Here is a 22,580-nt window from a genome sequence, read left to right on the forward strand (position 1 = left end):
CAGACAATGGTAGAATGTGGAACTCGCGACCACATGGAGTGTTTGAGGGAAATGACAGATACATTTAAGATTAAGCAAGATAAGTACACAATGGAGACAGAAATCAAAGGATAGTGTATTAGGTGAGGCTCATATGGAACACAAATGACAGCATGGACTGGTTGGGCGGAATGGTCTCTTTCTGTGCTGTACAGCCTTATGTAAATTTTATGTAAAGCTCTGAAATCACTTCCTAAAACATTTTTCCTCTTTAAAACCAACCTCTTTGATCAAATTTTTGGTCTTTTGCTCTCATGGCACCTTTTTTGGCTTGGTGCCAATTTTTATCTAATTAATGCTGTTGCAAAGCACCTTGGGACTTTTGAAACTACATTAAAGGTGCTATATAAATGCAATTTCTTTTATGGTTTAGTACCACACATCACTAAGTGGCAAAGCATGAAACTAGCAAAATGAGCTGAAATGGCTCAATGATTAATGTTCACTTTACAAATAGTACCATGCATACCCTGTGGACAGAGGCTCAGCCATTAGAACTGTAACTGGCATGAATTTAACAGTGCAGCAGAGTGAATTCATTTAGTAGTGAATACCAAATTCAAAAGCAAGATGTCAAACTAACAAGGAATAGAAGAAAGAAAATTAAGAGGCTGGAGTTTCATCTGCAGTCTAACTTCAATTCTCCCCTACCAGCTGCTTCCATAGAGGCCAGGGACAGCTGAAGATTAATTAGAAACAAGAGACCATACTGCCCCTCAAGCCTGATCTGCCATTCAATTAGATCATGGCTGGTCTTGACCTTAAGTTCATAACAAAGTAATAAAATGGGCTTGCATTGCCTGGAATATAGAAGTTAAGGGGTGATTTGATTGAGTTTTTTTTTAGAATTTTGAAAAGAAGTGAAAGTAGGTAAAGAGAAACTTTCATTTGATGGTGGGTGAGTCTAGGACAAGGGGACATAATAAAATTACAGACAGACCACTCAGAAGTTGAGAAACACTTCTTCACACAAAGGGTGGTTGAAATGTGGAACTGTCTCCTACAAAAAGCAATAGTTGCCAGTTCAATTAATAAGCAATAGATGCTAGCTCAATTTATCACTTTTAAATCCAAGATCAAGATTTTTGCCTGCCAACTATATTAAGGAATTATGGAGCCAAGGCAGACAAATGGAATTCAGATACAGATTCGCCACTGTCTCACTGAATGGCAGAGACGGTACAGACTTCAAAAGGCTGAATGGCCTCTTCCTAACGAGGAAGAAGCATGTCCAACGATGCTCAGAAGTCTAGAATTCATGGAGAGGAAGAGTATCGGAGTGGCTTGGTGAATAAACAGCAGACACACATCCAGGCTCAAGTCTCCAATAGTAATTTATTCATTCCTGAAGTCAAGTGATCAAGAACTTGAAATATCACTGGTTGAACAAACATAATCAGACAACAAAAACCATAGAGCAGCACTTATGCTTCAAACAGTGCTTGCGATCCCCCACATATTGAGTGTTTCACATGCTCTCAGCAGCAAGCACCTGCAAAGTCAAAAACAGGTTTCAGAATTTAATATGTATTTTTCTAATTTTTCCAAAGCATTTCTGGAAATCAAAAGACATCACTGATCAGCTGTGATGTCAGCACTGGTTAGGGTAAAGTATCCTTCCTTCAGTCCCAGGTTTGAACTCCAGACTATGCTGAGTTAGCTGATATTTATAGAGGGAACAGTCCTTTAGACTGTGGAGGTTTGGGGGTGGGGGCAATGGGATTCAATCAAGTCCCTTCTCCTAACAAGATGTAGTGCCTCCTGATGGGGGGAATAAGGGAAACCTTTGATTTCATCATCACCTGAATGAGTGATTTGTGTTGACAGATGCTGCTGCCTTCCCAACACCCGTCCACACCACAGCTGTGGGTCCACTTGCTGTGACAATGTGATTAGTGATTCATAAAACAAGCTTTTTTCTGGTGATTGGGAGGACTCTGTTCCCAACTCTACCCTGAAGATTGACTGAAGTCAGGGCAATTCCATGAGCATCAACCCCCTCCCATCCTCACCAACCCCTTGAACATCAACTCAGAGCCATTCTTTTTCAGATGCAAGGCTCAACATGACGTGTCAGTGCACTAGTTTTGAGTCCAGGGAGATCAGAGAAAAAATAATTCCAGTCAATCCTGTTCTTACTCGACAGAAATCATGCAATTGTGACAAGGCACAAGTAGTGAGAAAATGCACACTGCTCCCCCCCCCCCCCCGCCCCTCTAGTACTCATCTGACGAGTTCTTACCCTTTTTTGTCTCCAGGAAAAAAGATTATTCGTACACGTCCTTCTTATCTGCGATATAAGTTATAATTTCATCAGGTGTCATTAGCTTTTCTGCATCTACATCTGGAATTTCAAACCCTGCAAAAGAAGTGAAGATCGGTGACTCCTAGAGACAAGCAGCTTGGCTGATATAGATTAACACCCTTCACATGCCACACTGGGCACACAGCAATCCTTTCACATTGTAACCCACGGATTTGTTGGGTAATTTTGCAGGTATATAGCCATTCAACAACCTGCCCTCAGGTATTATATTTCACCAGCTTGAATCAACTCTGTTCAGGGTAACACTAACAGAGCTACAGCATCTGTTCTGCACCTGGCATACACTGCTGCTCCTGTCCTTCTAGATGGTAGAGGTTGCGGGTTTGGTAGATGGTGTTCAAGAAGCCTTGGAGGGTTGCATCAGCGCATCTTGTAGATGGTACACATTACAGCCATGGTGTACCAGTGATGGAGGGAGTGGAGGTGGTGGATGGGATGTTGAGTTTCTCGAGTGTGGTTGCAGTTGCAGCCATCCAGGCAAGTGGAGAATATTTCATTACACTCTTGTGTCTTATAAGTGAAGAGGCTTTGGGGAGTTGTGAGGCAAGTCACTCACCACAGAATATGGAGCCTCTGATCTGTTCTTGTAGTCAGCGTTTATTTGGCCAATCCACAAAGTTTCTGATTAAAGGCAACACCGGCACCCCACTGAGCACAGAAATGTAATGGTGGGGGAGTCACTGATGGTGCTGCTGTTGATTGTCAAGGGGAAGTGGTTCAGTGCTTTACTGTTGGAGACAGTCCTTGTCTGGCACTTGTGTAGCACAGACGTTACTTTATGTCATGAAAATATAATAATTCTCAATATTATTGTGACTTAGTGTAAAAGTGAGTTAATAGTGGAGTTTGGATTAGTTTGTGTATGTGTGTAGGGGGGGATCAAACTGAATTGGAGACAGCTGGTCTAGAGGTTTTGAGGTATCAACAAGTAGCTAGGTTTGAAATGCTAAATGCATAAACATGGCTGAAGTTCTAGAATATGAGGAACATTTGTATTCTTAGATAAATTAGGTTAGTTTGAATTTCAAAGAGATGGTAAGATGTTACACTTAGCCAGAAGAAACTAAGCTAAACTGTGTTTAATTTTCCCCAAAGGTTACTGATATAATATAAATCTTTCATAGTAATTTTGAGAAAAGTAAAGTTGCAAAAACATATGGGAACAATGGAATTTGCATTAAAAAGAGAGAAACATGTATAAAGGAGATAGGCTGTGTGTCAGAAGGGAAGGCACCCTAAGATCTAACACAAGTGTGAAAAGCCTCTAGCCTCTGTGCATCAAGTTGCTGTCTAAAGGAACCAAAGCTGAGAAAACTCACTTTGAATGTGACTGTCCAGGGTAGTATGTTGCTTTGCCTGGATCTGTGTAAATCTATTCATTTTTACTGTTGTTTTAACGGAGGTGTAACTGGGAGCCAGATTAGTTAGGGATTTTAGGAGTTATTATAATAATTTGTAGACTTACGTATGTGCTTGAAATCTTTCCTTTTGTTAATAAATGTTTAATTTAGTTTTTGAAAAACCTCAAGTCACGGTAGTCTATTACTTCTGAATTCAAGGCATGCATCTTGGAATAAAATACAAATTGCAAAACAGTTGTGACCGTGTGATCAAATTTCTCTCATGGATTTAATCTGCCTAGCACCCATCATCTGCTGCATCATAATACTTGCCACTAGCAGCTTAAGCCTGAATGTTAACCAGGTCTACTGTAAGCAGGAACTGTAAGAAGTTACAAATGGAGCTTAACATGATATCATCATTGGAAGAGGACAGGTATAGGACTAGAGAGTCTGTGATGCCCCAAGGGTTGAACAGGCTGAGAAGTATCTGGGTTCCCACTGGACAATTAGCTACTTGATCACAGTACCAAGAGGCCATCCATGAGTGCAAAACCATGTGCCAGGGTACAAATCAGTAAGGTGGACAGAAAGATTCAACAGATCAAGAGAACAGCTTCACTGGTTACAGATTTGGAGGTAGGACTGCAACAACATGACAATGAGCACAACACAATCCACCACACACAAAGACTTACCAAACTCATCTTCCATGGCCATAATGATTTCTACTTGATCCAAACTATCCAAACCCAAATCTTTCATGAAATGAGAGCTCGGTAGAAGCTTTGAAAAGTAAAGGAGCATCGTAAATACAGAGGGTTTCAGGAATGCAAGAAAAAAAAATTCACAAGGACACATTCAAGACTTCCAGCCCCACCAGCAACAGATTTGACCCTCTGAAAAACACTGAACAGAGAACCTTGGTCTTCTTCCAGTATCACCCAAACAAGACTGGGATTTGCTGCCTCATAACAAGTTCTGAGAAGCTTTTCTTAAGGGTGGGAGGAAGACTATGAGAGAGACTGTGTGTTACATTCCTTTTGATTTTCCCCTTTGTTGCCTTGTGAACAGTGTCTGTTAAGGTTCATTCACATCCACTGGTTGGCCAGGAAGTGCAAACACACTGGTTGTGCCAACCTTCTAAAATACTTCAGCAGTCTGTAAAGCTTGTGGCTCATTCTATCCAGGGATCCCATGATCAGAAACTTAACAGGGCCAGGCACATAAATACAACAGCCAGAAGAGCAGGTCGGAGGCTGGGAATTCTGCAACTAACTCACCTCCTGACTCCCCAAGTCTGTCCCATCATATACAAATCAAGAGTTTAATGGAATACTCCATGCTTGCCTGGATGAATGTCAACAGGATAGGGTTAGCTTCTCTCTAAGCAAAGACAGTCATTGCCTGGCACTTGTGTAGCGAGAACATTACTTGCCATTTGGCAGCTCAAGCTTCAATGTTATCCAGGGCTTGCTGCATACAACACCGAAACATTCTTAGGCTTAACAATATCAATTTTAAGGAAACTAAAAGATTGACTAGAACCCTGACAAAGATACTGAGTTTGGCTAAATGGACTGTTAAGCTGACCAGAAGGTATGCCGGGAAGATTTTATGCATTTCTATTTGTAAAAACTGTAGTGTTTTAATGTTAATATAACTAATGGTAAGAAAAGTAATAAAAGCTTGGTTGATCTTGCGTTTGATTACCCTAGAGATTTATGTACAAATACCGTATAACAGGAATATCATGGGAGTGTTTGTATATTGCTCCCCTCACCCCCTCCACCCCAAGACAAAAAGAATGACACCCACCTATAGCCAGCTTTAAAACACATTTAATCATAATGTTTTTGCATTAACTGTGTATGACAAGGCCTGTAAAGGTGGCCATATGGTGGCTCGTCAACACCTCATATAGTTTATATTTTAAGCACCTTTCTCATAATCTTTTTTGCTTCAAAACAGAAGTGTTCGCATCACCTTTTTGTGGGGGGGGGGGTGAATAAATACATTCAGACCACATACTAATATGTGGTGCTGGAAATGGAGAGAGCAAATGTAGACTAGCAGTCTACAATCTCTGAGTATAGAATTTGGTTGGGCTTGTTAGAGAAATTGTCAATTCTAGCAGACCTGATTTTACAATAATAGGTCATGTTTCCCAAGAGTTTCCCTATTCTTATTACAGCAATTCAACAAAAGGAGGCTGAAGTTGTTTCTGTACCTTTTCAGGGTTAATTTTGTCGTACAGTTTTAACACGTACAGCACTCGATCCCGGATGCTGTCCAGTGAAAGAGGAGGCAGATCCCCATAATGACGCAATGACTGTACAAATGGACTACAACTCTACAATAGGGGAAAAGAAAGAAAAAGATTAATTTAAACTGCATGGTCTGAAGGCTATTAATGATCTTACTGAATGAGCGAATGTGGCCTACTCTGCTCCTATTTATGTTCTTACAGGATGTCTTGAGATCATAAATAAATGCAAATCTTTATTTTGCTCTTACCCAATTGGCAGGAGCACAAGAGATCAATCAGAGCTGCACCTTCCCAAGAGGCTAGAACCAACTCTGGAATTTTTATTTTGAATTTTGCATCTGGAATTCATCCCATGTGATGCATTTTACCTAATAATTAAGTATTATTACTGCAACCCCTTCTCCCCCAGCAGAGTCACCTCGGGCTGTAATTCACCCGCTGCAGTCAGCGCCCCCAGGCTCTGACGAGGAATTCAGGTCCTGGCTCCGGCCTACCCACCATCCTCCCTATTACCTGAGCACGGGGCGCAGCAGCAGGAGCCCTCCTGCTGCAAACGTGCTGAGAGTAGTTGCTGCTGGCTGCGGCATAAAGCTTGGCCCCAACGCTGGGGCCTGTCCTTGGCCGGCTCCAAGGTTGCGGCCACCAGCGGACACACCGAGAGAGTACACGCAGCGCCATCTTGGGGAGGATTGTATTTCCCAACATGCACTGCGACAGCTGGTAAAAGGGCAGCAACACGCATGCGCAGCACATCCGCAGGTGGTGCTGCGCAAGTAGGCTGCGCAATGAAACAAAACCTTTTTGGTGGTGGTGCTAAAGTTGAATCAGGGAGTGCGAGTTGCAGTGGGAACATACAGTTTTACATGCATGTTGTAGTTTGGAACATAGTGATAGTAGAGGCTCAGAATCACAGAATTATTATAACGCAAAAGGAGGCCATTTGGATCTCCGAATGAGCAATTCCCTTAGTGCCATTCTCCCACCTTCACCCCATAACCCTCCACATTCTCCCTTTTCAGGTAACAGTCTAATTCCCTTTTGAATGCTTCAATTGAACCTGCCTCCACCACACTGAGGCATTCCAAACCTTAATCACTCACTGTGAAAAAGATTTTACCCATGTCACTTTTGTTTTTTTGCCAGTTAATTTAAATCAGTGCCCTCTCGTTCTCGATCATTTCACAAGTGTGAACAGTTTCTCCCCATCTAACCTGTCCAGATCCCTCATGATTTTGAATACCTCTATCAAATTCCCCTCAGCCTCCTCTTCTTCAAGGAAAACAGTCCCAACTTCTCCAATCTGTATAAATGAAGTTCCTCGTCTTGGGAACCATTCTCGTGAATCTTTTCTGCAGTCTCTTCTACGCCTTCATATCTTTCCTAAGGTGCAGCACCCAGGACTGAATGCAATACTCCAACTGAGGCTAGACAAGTATCTTATACAAGTTTAACATAACCCCCTTGCTCTTGTACTTTTATGCCCCTATTAAAGTCTGGGATACTGTATGTTTTATTAACCGCACTCTCAACCTGTCCTGTTATTTTCAATGACTTATACACAAAGACATCCAAGTTCCTCTGCTGCTGCATTCCCTTTAATTTGTACCCTTTATTTTATATTGTCTTCCTATCAAAATGAATCACTTCACATTTCTTTGCACTGAACTTCATTTGCCACTTGTTCGCCCATTCCACCAACTTGTCTGTGCCCTTTTGAAGTTCTACACTATCATCCTCACAGTTCAAAATACTTTCAAATTTCGTATTTTCTGCAAATTTTGAAATTGTGTTCTGTACACCAAGGTCTAGGTCATTAATATATATCAGGAAGAGCAAGGTTCCAGCACTGGAACCTGGGGAACTCCACTACAAACCTTCCTCCAGTCTGAAAAATATCCATTTACCACTATTCTTTGTTTCTTGTCACTCAGCCAATTTCATATCCATGTTGCTACTGTCTCTTTTATTCCATGAGTTCTAACTTTGTTGTGTGGCACTGTAACAAATGCCTTTTGGAAGTCCATGTGTACCATATCAACAGCATCACCCTCATCAATCCTCTCTGTTACTTCTGCAAAAAGCTCCAGCAAGTTAATTAAACAAGTCTTCCCATAATAAATCAATGCTGGCTTTCCTTAATTAACCTGCATTTGTCCATGTGACTATTAACTTTGTCCTGAATTATTATTTCTAGATGTTTTGCATCACCGAAGTTAAACTGACTGGCTTGTAGTTGCTAGGCTTATCTTTACACCCTTTTTTGAACAAGGGTACAACATTTGCAATTAATCAGTCCTCTAGCACTTCCCGTGAGTCTAAAGAAAACTGGAAAATTACGGCCAGTGCCTCCACAATTTCTACTCCCACGTCTATTAGTATCCTTGGATGCGTCTCATCTGGTCCTGATGCTTTATCAACTTTAAGTATAGTCAGCCTATCTAATACTTCCTTGTTATCAATTTTAAATCCATCTATTGTATTAATTACCTCCTCTTTTACTGTGGCCTAGGTAGCATTTCCTTCCTTGGTAAAGTCAGATGCAAAATATTAATTTAATCCCTCAGCTATTCTCCCTGCCTCCATGCATAAATCCCCATTTTTGTCTCAAATCAGCCCTACCCCTCCTTTTACTATTTATACTATATGCCTATGGAAGACTTTGGGACTCCCCTTTAGATTAGCTGCCAGTCTCTTTTCACACTCTATCTTTGCTTCCCTTATTTGCTTTTTTAATTCCCCTCTGAATCTTCTATACAGCCTGGTTCTCCACTGTATTATCCATCTGATATTTATTATAAGCACATTTTTTCTTTATCTTAATTTCTAACTCTTTGTCATCCAGGGAGCTCTGATTTTACGTCCTCTACCTTTGTCCTTTGAGGGAATGTACCTTAATTGCGCCTGAACTATCACTTCTTTGAAGGTAGCCCATTGTTCATCTATCACTTTTCCTGTTAACCTTTGATTCCAATTAATTTGGCCTGGGTCCATTCTTATACCATCTAAGTTGGCTTACCCCATTCAATTATTCTTACTCTAGATTGTTTTCTATCCTTTTCCATAGCCAACTAAACCTTACGATACAATTATCACTGTCCCCTAAATGTTCTCCTACTGATATTTGATTCACTTGGCCCACAGCATTCCCAAGAACCAGGTACAGCAGTGCTCCCCCTCTCATTGGATTGGAAACATACTGCTGTAGAAAGTTTTCCTGAATGCACTTTTGCCCTTTACATGAATTATCCGAATGTAGGTTGGAATAGTAGTAAAGTCCCCCATTATAACTACTCTATAATTCTTGCAACTTTCTGTAATTGTCTTGCCAATTTGTTCCTCTCCCTCCTTTCCACCAGTTGGTGCCAACATTCTTTCTATGACATGGCTGACAAGGAACCTCTCCTACTCTGCCTGCCAATGGCACGTGCTGGAAGGATTTGAAGATTAATACTCAATCTGTTTGGGCACATAATGAACCCATCTTCCATCAAGTCCTAGGGTGGGACTTGAACCCAGAGCTTCTGTTTAGAAGCAGGGACACTGCACCACAAGACCTCTACATTCCCCTTTGGCAAAGGGTGACCGACTGCTCCTTTTTTTAAAAAAACGATATCATCCTGTAATTTTTCTCATTGTCCCGCGTCCCTTATTGTTTCTTCCTGAGCCTATATTGGTCCCATATTTCTGGTTATTTGAGCAGCTGCACTCCTGATATTGGCCACAGGGTGGCATCGGATTTGAGGCCCCAGAGAAGCACGAAAAGCCATCATCTTTATTGGGGGCAATGTGCATCAGGGAACATATGCAGCCACTATCTTTAGAAGGGGCAATGTGCAGCTATCCTGGCCCAGGAAACTGGATAAGAGGGGCTTCAACTAGTCATCTGTCAATGGGGAGTATGGAGAGCTTGACTGGAATCAATCTAAGTATATATGAAATAACAAGTTTTACAGATTAATTTAAAGCACTGACTTTCATATTTATATAAAGCATTATATTAATATAGTTTGAGATGGTTTGGAAGCTTGTTAAAGTGACCCTACCCCCCCCCCCCACCCCCCGCACATACCCCCATCCTGCACAAAGTCTCATTTTATTTCGTAAGGGCTGTTCACACGGTTTATACGATAAGACCATAACCCATCCAATAGAGTGGCAAGAAAGAATCAAGATTTGATTAAATTGACTATGTTGATAGGAATTCTTTGAGAAATGATGTGCAGTGAATGTCATAATGGAGCCAAGGCAGGCTGACCAACTCTTGGGTAATGAAGCAAGGGACACTTTGGCAGGGGCGCTGCCGAATCTGCTACAGTAGGCCGCCGGGAAAACTGCACACGCCCAAAAAAAATCGGAGCAAGAAATGACAGAACAACATCCTGGCAGGTGATGGCCCGGGACACAAGATTCGGGGCTCAAATATGAGAGTCCTAGAAAATCCGGCACAGTTGGTCACCTCATGTATGGTTCTACTGTAGACTATCTGACAGAGCACAATTACTATTAGTCAACAACTCCATTATCGTTTTAAGTATAGAAAACAAAGTCTTCCTTTTGCAGGACAGTAAAGGGAAAACGAGATGAACCTTGGTCTAGTTTAATTTAACAATTCCTAAGATGCTGCTGATTTGCACTGAGGCAAAGGTGGAGATGCCCTCCTTCAGAAGAGTAGATTAACTAACGTTCAGTCTACTTGACCCAGTGGAACTATTATGGCCAGAATGTTTTCCCAATTTTCCCTGGCTGACATCAATACTACTAAAAACTAGAGTATTGCTGAAAAAGAGACATGCTTTTGAAGCTTTTTGTCTTGCACTCATCAGGACAGATTTGCAAGAATACCAATAGTAAAGGGAACAACAATTCATAGTGCGTGAGAAGAGAATTTAACAGTTCATCCAAAAAACATCATTCCCTCAGTATAGCCCTTAAATATCAGCATAGATTTTTCAGCTGAGGTCTCTGAAGTAGAACTTGAACCCACAACCAACTGACCCAGAAGCAAGAGTGCTATGGCTGACATAAGCAGCAGCTGGGAAAGGGACTTGGCCTTTGATCTCACAACACTTCAGTGCCTGAGCAAAGTTAGTATCCCTCCATCCTCTTAAGAGTCTAAGGGATTGCAAACTGTATTCTCCAAGCATAAGACACTAGGCACCAACATCTATACATGCTGTTAAAACTACCAACATTTCCAACTTTTTCCAGTTGTCATTGTTGTTGATATCCTTCGTATCTATTTTAATAGGCTGACAGCTCTTCATCACTGTAGCTAAATATCTGCTTACATTCTTGCATGCAATGCTTCTGTGTATGTTGTTACCATATCCACATTGATCGTTCTCTCAACAGTCCACATTTGATCAGGTGGGTTAGAGTTCTTGACACCCTGACATATGTTGCTTCATTGGTAAACTGTGCCTGATAGTAATTCTTTGGTTGGTTTCCAAATAGTGAGAGGCAGCAAGGGTGTCTTGCAGCCAATCTACACATCACTCCTTGGGACAATATTAAAGTGTCCCCTTCAATGATGCCATAGTTACAAAACTTTGCCTTGATCAAAGCCATCTGCTAGTAGACAGCTACATGACTGAAAGAGGGTGAACCTGTGGGTGAAGACATCTTAGGAACTGCTGTGTGGACAACTGCTGGAACGCATCAGAAATCAGGTAACTAGTGTTGACTGGCAGAGGAGCAGCAGATCCAGATTGCAGCACACTTTATGCCATTGCAGAATTCCAACTAAGAACTTTGCTATGCGACTATTTATGTGAGACATTATTTCTTAGCCAAATTGTTGTTTGTGTACAGGACAGATTGATTAACTATCTTTTATGCAATACACATGAACATACAAATTAGGAGGCCTACTGTATTAATAATATCGGACTGACTGTAACACCATCGTCCTCTTTCATCTGTATGTCTAAACTAGTACGGTTAAACCAAGAGGGCTCGGATATATTTTGATTCCCTTACTCCTTCAACGCAGCTGCTAGGCAGTAATATAAAAGTAAATCCCAAATTAGCTGTCAATGAAAACATAAGCTTTCATAACATCAAAGAAAACATAGGTAAATATGAATAATATGCAGATGCTCCCAGTTTATATTCTCAGCATGTTTCCATCGGCAGTGAACAGAAGAAAATGTATTTGCATTATGAAAAGGAGCAAGAATGTCCCTTGATGTATAAACATATACAGAAAGATCACAGTGCTAATCCCAAATCATCCAAACAGTACATTTGGAAAGAAAGAGTGGCATCTTAATACTCCACCTAAACGTATGAAAGGAGATTTTCAATATGATACACTTATTTTGATTAAGTGCCCTCTGAACACTTTACTGAAATAGGGCAGTCCCGATTTTAATATCTGGTATTCCCCGAGAGCAATAACAGACAACGTACAACATTGTGGAAAAACTCTACATAGTACACAAGAAAAAGTCATCATCTTCACAGTGTAGTGTTTTTGTCTTGCTAACATACTTGATGCTTTTCACTCAACTGATGATGTGAATAAGTTTCAAATAAATAATTAAATGGCAAAGCTACTTTTCTTGCATAAATCTTGGTGCAGTGATATCATACTGCAACTGTTTTAGCTCCCACACATTTGTAGATATACACAGTCCTGTCGTTCTTTCTAACCAGGAGGCAGGAGTTGGCCTCTGCCCAGTGGAAAAGCGACCAGTGTCCATTGGGGCTGTGCTGTAGCATGGTTGAGATGTGGCCAGATGGTATATCCCAAAGTACCAGGATTCCAGGGGTTACAACTGCTGCAATGGATTGGTTCTTCACACCTCCAACAATGTACCTGTTCCAGAAATAATTTCATTTAAAAGAAAAACAGCTCAGTAACAACGGTGGATAAAATAGTCTAAGTAAATAAAACAGACAACACTACAGCATAAACCCTCAACTTTGAGAGAGTTTGGAGCAATCATTTTAATTTAACATACCCACCAGCAGACTGATAGGATTGGGATCAGATGCTTATTTAACACTTCCGCTGAATTTTAATTTCCTTCAATTTCAAAGGAAACTTAAGTTAGCATGGGCTGTAAAATCAGGGCGGTAGACTAGATTCCACCAGCTTCCCCATGGATGGTGTTTAAAATGATCCCTATGCCACTTTGATCAGTGTAAATGTACTGCAGTGGGATTTGATTCAGCAACTGGAGCCATGTTGGTTCCTGTCATTTACATCAAAGTTTTGTGTTACTGGATACACAAACATCTGATTGGGTCATTCAATGGTTCTGTTGCTTAAGTAGCAAAAGCGTGAGTTCGGTTTGGGAGGTTGTTATTAATACCTTAGAGAATACTGATCAGAGAGAAAAAGAACTGATTATAAAATGGAAGCCCAGGTTAACGTCTGATATTTGACACAGAACTTGATTCTCACTCTACTTCCATTTTGGATCCACATATCTGACAAAGATATCCTCTACACAACTCTAATCCATGACATTGATAGAGTTAGCTTTCTTGGAAGGCACAGTTGTTTAATGGTGCACCAAACAGAAACTGTTATGGACTTCATTTTCCAGACAGGTTTCTCATTAGAAACATCGAACTTTATTTATAGGCTGCAGCAGCAGTTACATGCAGTTACAAGCTCCACAACTAGAAGAAGAGCTCTCATTCTAAAGGTTCTCTGTGCTTAGAGCTGATTCGTTCAGACTATCACATGATACTATACAATACCATAAGCCACAGTAACTACATTCCTTAAAATCTATAATTTCTACATTCCTCCCCCTTTAATTTTATTGTACAGTTTGTATATACAAGAACATCTACCTTCATGACATTCCAAATATATACACGGGTCATGGAATTATACGTTCAGTCTCTCAGGTGGTTTCCTAATCTGGGTGGAACTTCGTAGCTCCACGATTTTCTAATCTCTTACAGGATCCACATTATCTGGAACCGCAGCTACCGCTTTAGGCACAGGAAGCTCAGTGTTATCTACTCTGACAGAGACATCTGATTTGTCTATCCTTGGTTGAACAATTTCAACAGGGACCATGGGTTCTACAATGGTTACAGGTGGAACATCATTTTGTTGGGGTACCCCTCCTTCTTCTCAAATGATCCACATGTTTTTAGGGGATCCAGCCCTCCACTTCTACATGGTATGACAAAGGTCCAGTCACAGAAACTATTGCACCAGGTAACCAACTAGATCCACCACTGAAGTTTTGTAAGTAAACTACTTCACCAACAGTAAATTCTCGCTCTCCATTATGCAAATCATGAGTCGCTTTTTGATTCCCTTGACTTTTCTCCACCTTCCCCTCCAAATTAGGAAGTATCAGGCTTAATTTTGTTCAAAGGCGTCGCTTCCTAAGTAACTCTGAAGGTGTTGAACGTGTAGTAGTGTGGGGATGAGGATCGGGGGTGTGATGGTGTGAACCTGTAGTAGTGTGAGGGCGGGGGAAAGAGGGTGATGTGAACCTGTAGTAGTGTGGGGACGGTGGGGGGCAGCGGTGGGGTGGGAGGTGTGAACCTGTAGTAGTGTGAGGGTGGGGGGGAGACGAGAAGGAGTGGTGTTCTATAGAGAAACAGGAAACGTGAAAGTTTTGTCTCCAATGATTCTCACGATAATTTTTCATTCTAGTTTTAAAAGTCTGTCTTGCTCTCTCAGTTAAGTCGTTAGATGACGGATGATGTGGTGCTGTCTTTACCTGTTTGATACCATTTAGACTCAAATCTTTGAAATTCAGCACTCATAAACGCAGTATCATTGTCTGAGATGATTACTTCTGGCAATACATGTCAGGAAAAGCTTTGGTGTAACCCATCTATAGTCACACCTGACATTGGCAACCTAATCTCGTAAACGTCTAGCCATTTGGAATGTGCATCAATTATTAGTAGGAACATGGTGCCTAGAAATGGACCGCGTAATCTATATGCGGTCTCACCCAGGACCGATCAGGCAATTCCCAAGGTATAGTGGGGCTGCAACAGGTAATTCCTGTAGTTGTTGGCATTGTACAGTGTTTAACCACCTTCTCGATATCACCGTCCATGCCCAGCCACCAAAATGTAACTTTGCGCAATCATCTTCATTCTTGAGATTCCCGGATGTGCGCTGTGCAACCCCGCTAAGAGTGGTCCCCTTCCTTGTGGAGGAACAATTACTCGATCATCCCATAACAGGATACCATCTTGACTGCTCAATTCATTCCTTTGAGTGAAGAATGGCTTCAATTCATCATGGACTGGTTCCTGGGACCATTCTTTCAACACTTGGTCTCTCACTCTAGACAGGACTGGATCACGAATCGTCCAGTTTCGTATCTACCTTGTGCAGACTGGCGAGGAATCCAGGAACTTCATCGCTAGTATGATTTATTGGGGAATTGGGGCATGTTCATTGCTCTTCTGCAAAGGAAAACGACTTAGGGCATCAGCATTGGTTATATGCATCTCTGGTCTGTGCACAAAAGTGTATTCATATGCAGATAAAATTAGAGCCCATCTTTGAATTTGTGTAGAAGCTATGGGAGGGATAGCTTTCTCTTCACTGATCAGACCTAAGAGTAGTTTGTGGTCTGACACCATAAAGTGTCGGCCTTGTACGTATTGATGGGATTTTTCATCTCAGGAAATAATCGATAGTCCTTCTTTCTCGATTTGCAAATATCCTTTTGCGGCCGTGGAAAGGGTCCTGGACAAGTAGCCTATTGGCCTTTCTGAAAGGTCATCCATCTTGTGCAATAGTACCGCTCCCACGTCATAGGGGGTTAGTATCAGTTCCTTTGTTGGGTTGCAGTGTACTAACAAGTTTGAACAGTGCAAGAGTTGTTTAACTTTCGTGAAGGCTTCTTCTTGGGGTGACTTCAAAACCCAATGCTGGTTTTTCTTTAATTATGAGTGGAGGGGCTAGGGCCATTGATAAGCTGGGTAGGAATCAACCACAATAATTAACCATACCCAAGATTGACTTGAATTCAGAGACATTTTTAGGCGAAGGTGCCTCCTTTATAGCTAACTTATTCTTCTACCAGGTGTAACCCTTGGGCATCTACCCAGTGACCCAAATAAACGACTTTGCTTGCCTGAAAGGTACATACTTTTCTTTTCTTAAGTGCACCCCACTTCCAAAAATAGTTTCAAGACTTCCTCCAAATTAGCCAAGTGTTCAGCTTCCGTGAACCCCATTATTAGGACATGTCTAGGTAGACCATGACTTGAGGTAGTCCTTGTAGCAACTTCTCCACGGTCCTCTGGAAAATTGTGCAGGCTGAAGAAACACCAAAGGGATTGATATAATCCTTTGAGTGTTTACGCTCACAAACTCTCTGGAGGCATTGTCCAGTTCCAGCTGCTGATATACGTGACTTATATCTAGTTTAGTATAAGTTGTTCCTCCTAATTTTGGGGATAGGGTGCTTGTCCAATTTGGCAACTTTGTTTACTGTTAGCTTATAGTCCCCACAGATCTGGATGGTCTAATCTGGTTTTAAGACAGGGATTGCTGCCCATTCGGAGAATTGAACCAGCTGTGTGACCCCCAGCCTCTCTAAACGGTTCAATTCAATGTCAACCTTCTCCCTCAGAGCATATGGCACCAGCCTTGCTTTAAAGAAATGAGGTATTGCTTCTGAGTCAATGCAGATCTTAGCCTGTACCCCTTTGATTCTCCCCAGTTCAGTCTCAAAAAGCCTCGTCATATTTCTTTAGCAGTTCTGGCAGTCCTCCTACTCGTAGCTGGAAAATTTCAGGCCAATTTTGTTTAATTTCTTTCAACCAATCATGACCTAGAAGGCTTGGTCCTTCATCTTCTACTACCACCACTGTGAGTTGTGCTGCTTGGTGCTTATAATAAACAGGTACAATGACAATACCCTTCACTTGGATAGGTCTTTTATGACAAAAGTAGCACTCTACCTTTTTAAAACTGCAAGTTTCTGGAGTATGATTGCTTCCACATCAGTAACAATTCACTTTCAGATTTGCTGCTGAGCTGTTTCCTGTATTGATTTTAAATTTTCAGGGAGCGGGGACTGTCTCCCACTTTGCGGCGGAGTCCTGGCTTTTCGCACCACACCCTGCTATCCATTCCTGCCCCAACTGGGAAATGGCGCCTTTTGTGCACCTTGTATAGCTTGCACGTCCCGCTTGGCGCTTTCCATCACGAGTACTATTTCCAATGCTTTTTTAAAATTGAGGTTTACTTCAGTTAATAATCATTGTTTAATGGCATCATCTTGCACATTGCAGACCAAACAATCCCTGAGCATATCGCTTAGGGTCTCCCCGAAATCAGTGTTCAGTCAGTTGTTTCAATTTCACCACGTATATAGCAATGGTCTCCCCTGGGGCTCTAATCCTCGAATGAAACCTGAACCTCTGCATGGTGACTGAGGGTTTGGGTTGAAAGTGTCCCTTAATAAGATCTACCAATTCACCCAAGGTCTTCAAATTGGGGCATTCGGGGCTGTCAAACTTTGGATTAAATTATAGGTTTTACACCCGCAAACACTCAGGAGAATTGCTCTCCTCCTTTTCTCCCCAGTTATTTCGTCTGCCTCGAAACAGAACCACAGGCGTTCTACATATTGACACCAATCCTCTGTGGATGGCTCAAAGCAGCCAATCCTGCCAAAATGTGGCATACCTGATCAGTATATCTTCCTTTTCTTCTGTTGAAACAATATACTCATAGCCGCTAGGCAAGGAACAATGCCAGACCTGATTTATCCTCATTGTCAGTTTGTTATGGACTTGATTGTCCAGACAGGTTTCTCATTAGAAACATCATACTTTATTTACAGGCTGCAGCAGCAGTTATGTGCTTCCATCAAGCTTCACAGCTAGGAGAACTCTCACTCTAAGGTTCCCGCGCTTAGAGCTGATTCGGTCACACTGTCACGTGATACTATACAAAACAATTAGTCTTAAAGCTACAGTCACTACATTCCTTAAAGCTACAATTACTACAAAAACCTTACACAGAAACCTTTTCAGAAACAACTGCATGAATGTGTGTTCAAGATGAAAAGACCGCAACTAACACCCCAATGAGATTTACTAATTTAACAGAGGATTGAACCAGAGACCTTCTAGCATAGAGAGACACTTTTCCAAAGGAGGACATTGATGCATATGTAATATAGAACGCACCTTACCTTCCATTGCATTCCAGAGGAAGCATATATGACATGACAGGTCTACTTTTACCATTCATTGGATTAACAGCAATCATTCTTAAAACACAAACTCTTCTTCTGACAGCTCCATCACAGGTGCCAACATACCGGTGACTGAGGAGAAGGAACAAAATGCCCTAAAATACAAAAATAAAAAGCAATAAAATATTTACTTCTAAAGGACTGCCAATTTCTACTTTGCAGATTTTTTAACTGGGAGCTGCATTCAAGATCCTGTCCATTTATAGTTAGAGCCACAGGTGTACAGCAAGTCACTTGCTATTTTACAACAAGAGACTTTATCACTGCACTGCAGGTTGCATTCTGCAAATCTGTCCTTTTTTCAGTAAAATTCACAAACCAGTGGCCTTGATCAGAAATGAACTGGGACAGAAATGCAACTGCTAGGGAAAAAACTACAAATGTTAAAAATATACAGCAGGACTGTCAACACCTGTACAGTAAGGAAAACAGTAGGGTTTCTGATATCGACCCTTGATTTCACTTCGAGTTTGACAAAGGACTGACATGAAAAATATTAACTTGACTTTTTAAAAAATCTCCTCACTGACATATTAGATCCTGTTGTGTATTTCCAGCATTTGCAGTTTTTATTGCAAGCTGTTTAATCATGTGGCTGGCCAGTCAGTTGGTCCAGACTTCGGACAGTTCTCATTTATTGGCAATGCAAAGCATGAAAATAAATAAATGTTTGTCCAGGGCAGTGAAGACTGAAACACAGGTGCATGTCCATATCTTGAAATAGTTTCTTAAAGGCAAACAGCCCATTTCCATTATGAAGATTTTTTTTTGTAGCGATCTTTCATTCTCAAATAATCAGGATTTTAGATGAAGCACCTATGCTTCTTGGTCTCAGTGCCAGCCCTCCATGAATTAAATGTAAAGTCACTCCTACATTTACACATGTTGCTCCCAACTCTATCAGGCTGGCATTTACTGTTTCCAACATTTGACATTGTGACCTCTGAATTCACATTTACATGCCAATGATGCCAGTTTTGCACTATGGATTTGTACTATCTGGGAACCAGCTAAATTAACCAGTTAAGACCCTTAAAATCAAACACGCATTTCCTTCCATCAGTCTGAACTGGATTCAAAGCATATCTCTGAGGTGAAAAGTTAATGCAGGGACACTGGGTCTCTCCCTCACATAGCACACTCTCTTAGAGAAACTTATGACACATGCAGCAATTTATTTACTCCCTGGTCCCCTCTATCATTAAATCCACACTGCAATACAAATTCTACACTGATAACAATTACCCTCTCCTGGAGTAGCAATGTGACAAACTAGTAGCCTGTGAGATATCACCACTTTTTGGAGTTATAAAGATAAAAATATTGCTCCTTACAGACTCTGAGTAGGCCTTCTGGCAGACAGTACCAGGGTAACTTTCACTTAAGTGGATCTTCTTCAGGAGATGTCCTGTCTTTAAGTTCCTAAGAGGTAAACACACAAAAACCAATCTGAAACGAGGTTCTCTCCAGACCAATCCCTGTTGAATAATATCATGCAGGAATCACTAAAACAATGAGGCAAAGCAGACAGAAAATGGAGAGGAGTTGAGCAGAAGAGAAGCTATGGTGAGACTGGGATTAAAACACCTTCAGTGGTTTACAAAGTATTTTTACATAGAGATTTACCATTTGTTTTAGAAATACCCCAAACTGCTTCAATTACTTTTCATTCCTTTAAAGTATATTGGTTGCCATGATGGCAGACATGGCAACTTTTTTTTTGGATGAAGATCTCATTAACAGCAGTGAAATTAGAGACCATTTTTCAGTGGTGCTGGCTGGAATTCATTTGTGAGTTGTACATGCAGATAGCCACATAGGAATATGATGTAGTGGCAATAATATGGACCTGGCTCAAAAAAGTGGCAGAACTGGGTACTCAATATTCCTGGATAGAAGGTGTTCAGGAATGATAGGGGAGGTTAAAAATGAGGTGGGGTGACAGCACTGATTAAGGAAAATATTAATGTAGAACTTGAATATTGCTGAAAAGATGCTGGCAAAGCTTTTTGTCTTGCACTCATCAGGACAAATGCAAAAATACCAAATTTCAAACGATCACAACAATTTATACCACAAGAGAAAAGGGCTGCTGATTGGTAACAAGTCTACTTTGATTGGCCAAGGCTTAACCACGGAGAAAGCAACAGGGACCACAGATTCCCCATGCTTCCGAGCAATTTAAAAAAAGAGGCACAAAAGTTTTGAACAAATCCTTTTCAGTTTGCAGAGAACAGATCTGTGCGTATGAATGTATGTCACTGGTGAGCCTAAATGAGCCATGTTATGAGCTTGACTGATTATCTTAAATTGGTTGTTAATGCTATTCACACGCTCAGGATTGTTCAGCAAGTATTGCGCAATCGGAGAATCACATCTAACAGTACATGTTTTGTTTTGGGTTTTGCAAGCACAGGCTGATTGAGTATATCAGAAAAACTTTACAAGAATGGTTCCAGAGATGAGAGACTTCAGTTAATGGATAAATTGGAGAATTGAAGTTCATCTCTAAGGAGAACAGAGGAGGTTGATTGATTTGATGGAGGCATTCAAACTCATGAGATCAAGACAAAGTAGTTAGAGAGAAAGTGTTCCCACTGGCAGAAAGGTCACGAACCTGAGGACACATATTTAAGGTGATTGGCAAAAGAGCTAAAGATGAGTTGTTAGAATCTGGAATGCACTGCCTGAAAGGGTAGTAAAGGCAGATTCAATCTCAGTTTCCAAAAGAGAACTGGATAAGCACCTGAAGGGAAAAAAATTTGCAGGGCAATGGGGAGGACAAGCTAAATTGGCCAAAAGATGTAGGAGCAGAAGTTGGTCATTTGACCCATTGGGTTTGCTCCACCATTCAATGAGATCATGGCTGATCTGATACTCAACTCCACTTTCCTGCCTTTTCCCCATATAGGTATGTGAAGAGAAAAAGATTGGTGAAGACAAATGTAGGTCCCTTACAGGCAGAAACAGGGGAATTTAAAATGGGGAACAAAGAAACGGCTGACCAACTAAATACATATTTTGGTTCTGTCTTCACAAAGGAAGACACAAATAACATACCAGAAATGTTGGGGAACACAGGGTTTAGTGAGAGGCAGGAACTGAAAGAAATCAGTATTCGTAGGGAAATGGTGTTGGGGAAATTGATGGGATTGAAGGCCAATAAATCCCCAGGGCCTGATAATCTATATCCCAGAGTACTTAAGGAAGTGGCCCTAGAAACAGTGGATGCATTGGTAGACATCTTCTGAGATTCTATAGACTCTGGAACAGGTCTACGCATTGGAGGGTAGCTAATGTAACCCACTGTTTAAAAAGGGAGGTAGAGAGAAAACAGGGAATTATAGACTAGTCAGCCTGACGTCGGTAATGGGGAAAATTCTAGAGTCCATTATAAAATATTTAATAACTGAGCACTTGGAAAACAGTGGCAGAATTGGACAGAGTTAGCATGGATTTACGTAACAGAAATCATGCTCGACAAATCAACTGGAATTTTTTAAGGATGTAACTAGTAGAGTCGATGATGGGGAGCCAGTGGATGTAGTTTATTTGGACTTTCAGAAGGCTTTCGACAAAGTCCCACATAAGAGATTAGCATTTAAAATTAAAGCGCATGGGATTGGGGGTAGTGTTTGAGATGGATAGAAAACTGGTTGGCAGACAGGAAACAAAGAGTAGGAATAAACGGGTCTTTTTCCAAATGGCAGGCAGTGACTAGTGGGGAACCACAGGGATCGCTGCTGGGACCCCAGCTATTCACAATATATATTAATGATTTAGATAAGGGAATTAAATGTACTATCTCCAAATTTGCAGATGACACAAAGCTGGGTGGGAGGGTGAGCTGTGAAGAGGAGGCAGAGATGCTTCAGTGGGATTTGGACAAGCTGAATGAGTGGGCAAATGCATGGCAGATGCAGTATAATGTGGATAAGTGTGAGGTTCTCCACTTTGGTAGCAAAAAGAGGAAGGCAGATCTGAAAGGCTATAAATTGAGAGGGAAATGTGCAATGAGATGTGGGTGTCCTCGTACACCAGTCGCTGAAGATAAGCATGCAGGTGCAGCAGGCGGTAAAGGCGGCAAATGGTTGGCCTTCATAGCGAGAAGATTTGAGCAGGGATGTTTTGCTGCAATTATACAGGGCCTTGGTGAGACCACACCTGGAATATTGTGCGCAGTTTTGGTCTCCTTATCTGAGGAAGGGTGTTCTTGCTATAGAGGGAGTGCAGCGAAGGTTTACCTGGTTGATTCCTGGGATGGTGGGACTGACATATGAGGGGAGACTCAATTGGTTAGGATTATATTCACTGGAGTTCAGAAGAATGAGGGGGGGGGGGTGGTATCTCATAGAAACTTACAATATTCTAACAGGACTAGACAGGGTACA

The 22,580-nt window shown here is 41.4% G+C and overlaps 2 protein-coding genes across 5 annotated transcripts in view; both read right to left on the minus strand.

Annotated features, from left to right (window-relative positions):
• Nucleotides 1-1,355: 1,355 nt before the first annotated feature.
• LOC121288283 (acyl carrier protein, mitochondrial-like) lies at nt 1,356-6,688 on the minus strand. Its single transcript, XM_041206804.1, has 5 exons — nt 6,488-6,688; nt 5,936-6,058; nt 4,404-4,491; nt 2,282-2,398; nt 1,356-1,531 (listed from the first exon to the last, which is right to left on the minus strand). The coding sequence occupies exons 1-4, from the start codon at nt 6,677-6,679 to the stop codon at nt 2,307-2,309; spliced, it is 495 nt and encodes a 164-aa protein (XP_041062738.1). The 5' UTR covers nt 6,680-6,688; the 3' UTR covers nt 1,356-1,531; nt 2,282-2,306.
• Nucleotides 6,689-12,059: 5,371 nt separating this feature from the next.
• palb2 (partner and localizer of BRCA2) overlaps nt 12,060-22,580 on the minus strand; it is a 29,287-nt gene continuing 18,766 nt past the window's right edge. For 2 of the 4 annotated variants that reach the window (XM_041205743.1, XM_041205742.1), the window contains exons 12-14: nt 19,524-19,611; nt 18,127-18,284; nt 12,060-12,794 (exon numbers count right to left, since the gene is read on the minus strand). In XM_041205743.1, the coding sequence (XP_041061677.1) occupies nt 12,563-12,794; nt 18,127-18,284; nt 19,524-19,611 (478 nt within the window). In that variant the 3' untranslated portion in view covers nt 12,060-12,562. Of the gene's footprint in view, nt 12,795-18,121; nt 18,285-19,523; nt 19,612-22,580 lie in introns of those variants that run through there. The other 2 variants (XM_041205744.1, XR_005945254.1) reach the window with 2 other exon arrangements.

Source organism: Carcharodon carcharias, chromosome 15 (genome assembly GCF_017639515.1).
Source record: "Carcharodon carcharias isolate sCarCar2 chromosome 15, sCarCar2.pri, whole genome shotgun sequence".
Taxonomy (NCBI): Eukaryota; Metazoa; Chordata; class Chondrichthyes; order Lamniformes; family Lamnidae; genus Carcharodon; species Carcharodon carcharias.

Bases quoted from the DNA above. Each gene is read 5' to 3' on its own strand.
- LOC121288283 (XM_041206804.1), bottom strand. From the start codon at position 6,679: ATGTTGGGAAATACAATCCTCCCCAAGATGGCGCTGCGTGTACTCTCT. The intron at 6,059-6,487 runs GTAATAGGGAGG...CCCCTATTGTAG, and splicing joins CTGCTGCGCCCCGTGCTCAG to AGTTGTAGTCCATTTGTACA. The intron at 2,399-4,403 runs GTAAGTCTTTGT...CTTCTTTTGCAG, and splicing joins GGCCATGGAAGATGAGTTTG to GGTTTGAAATTCCAGATGTA.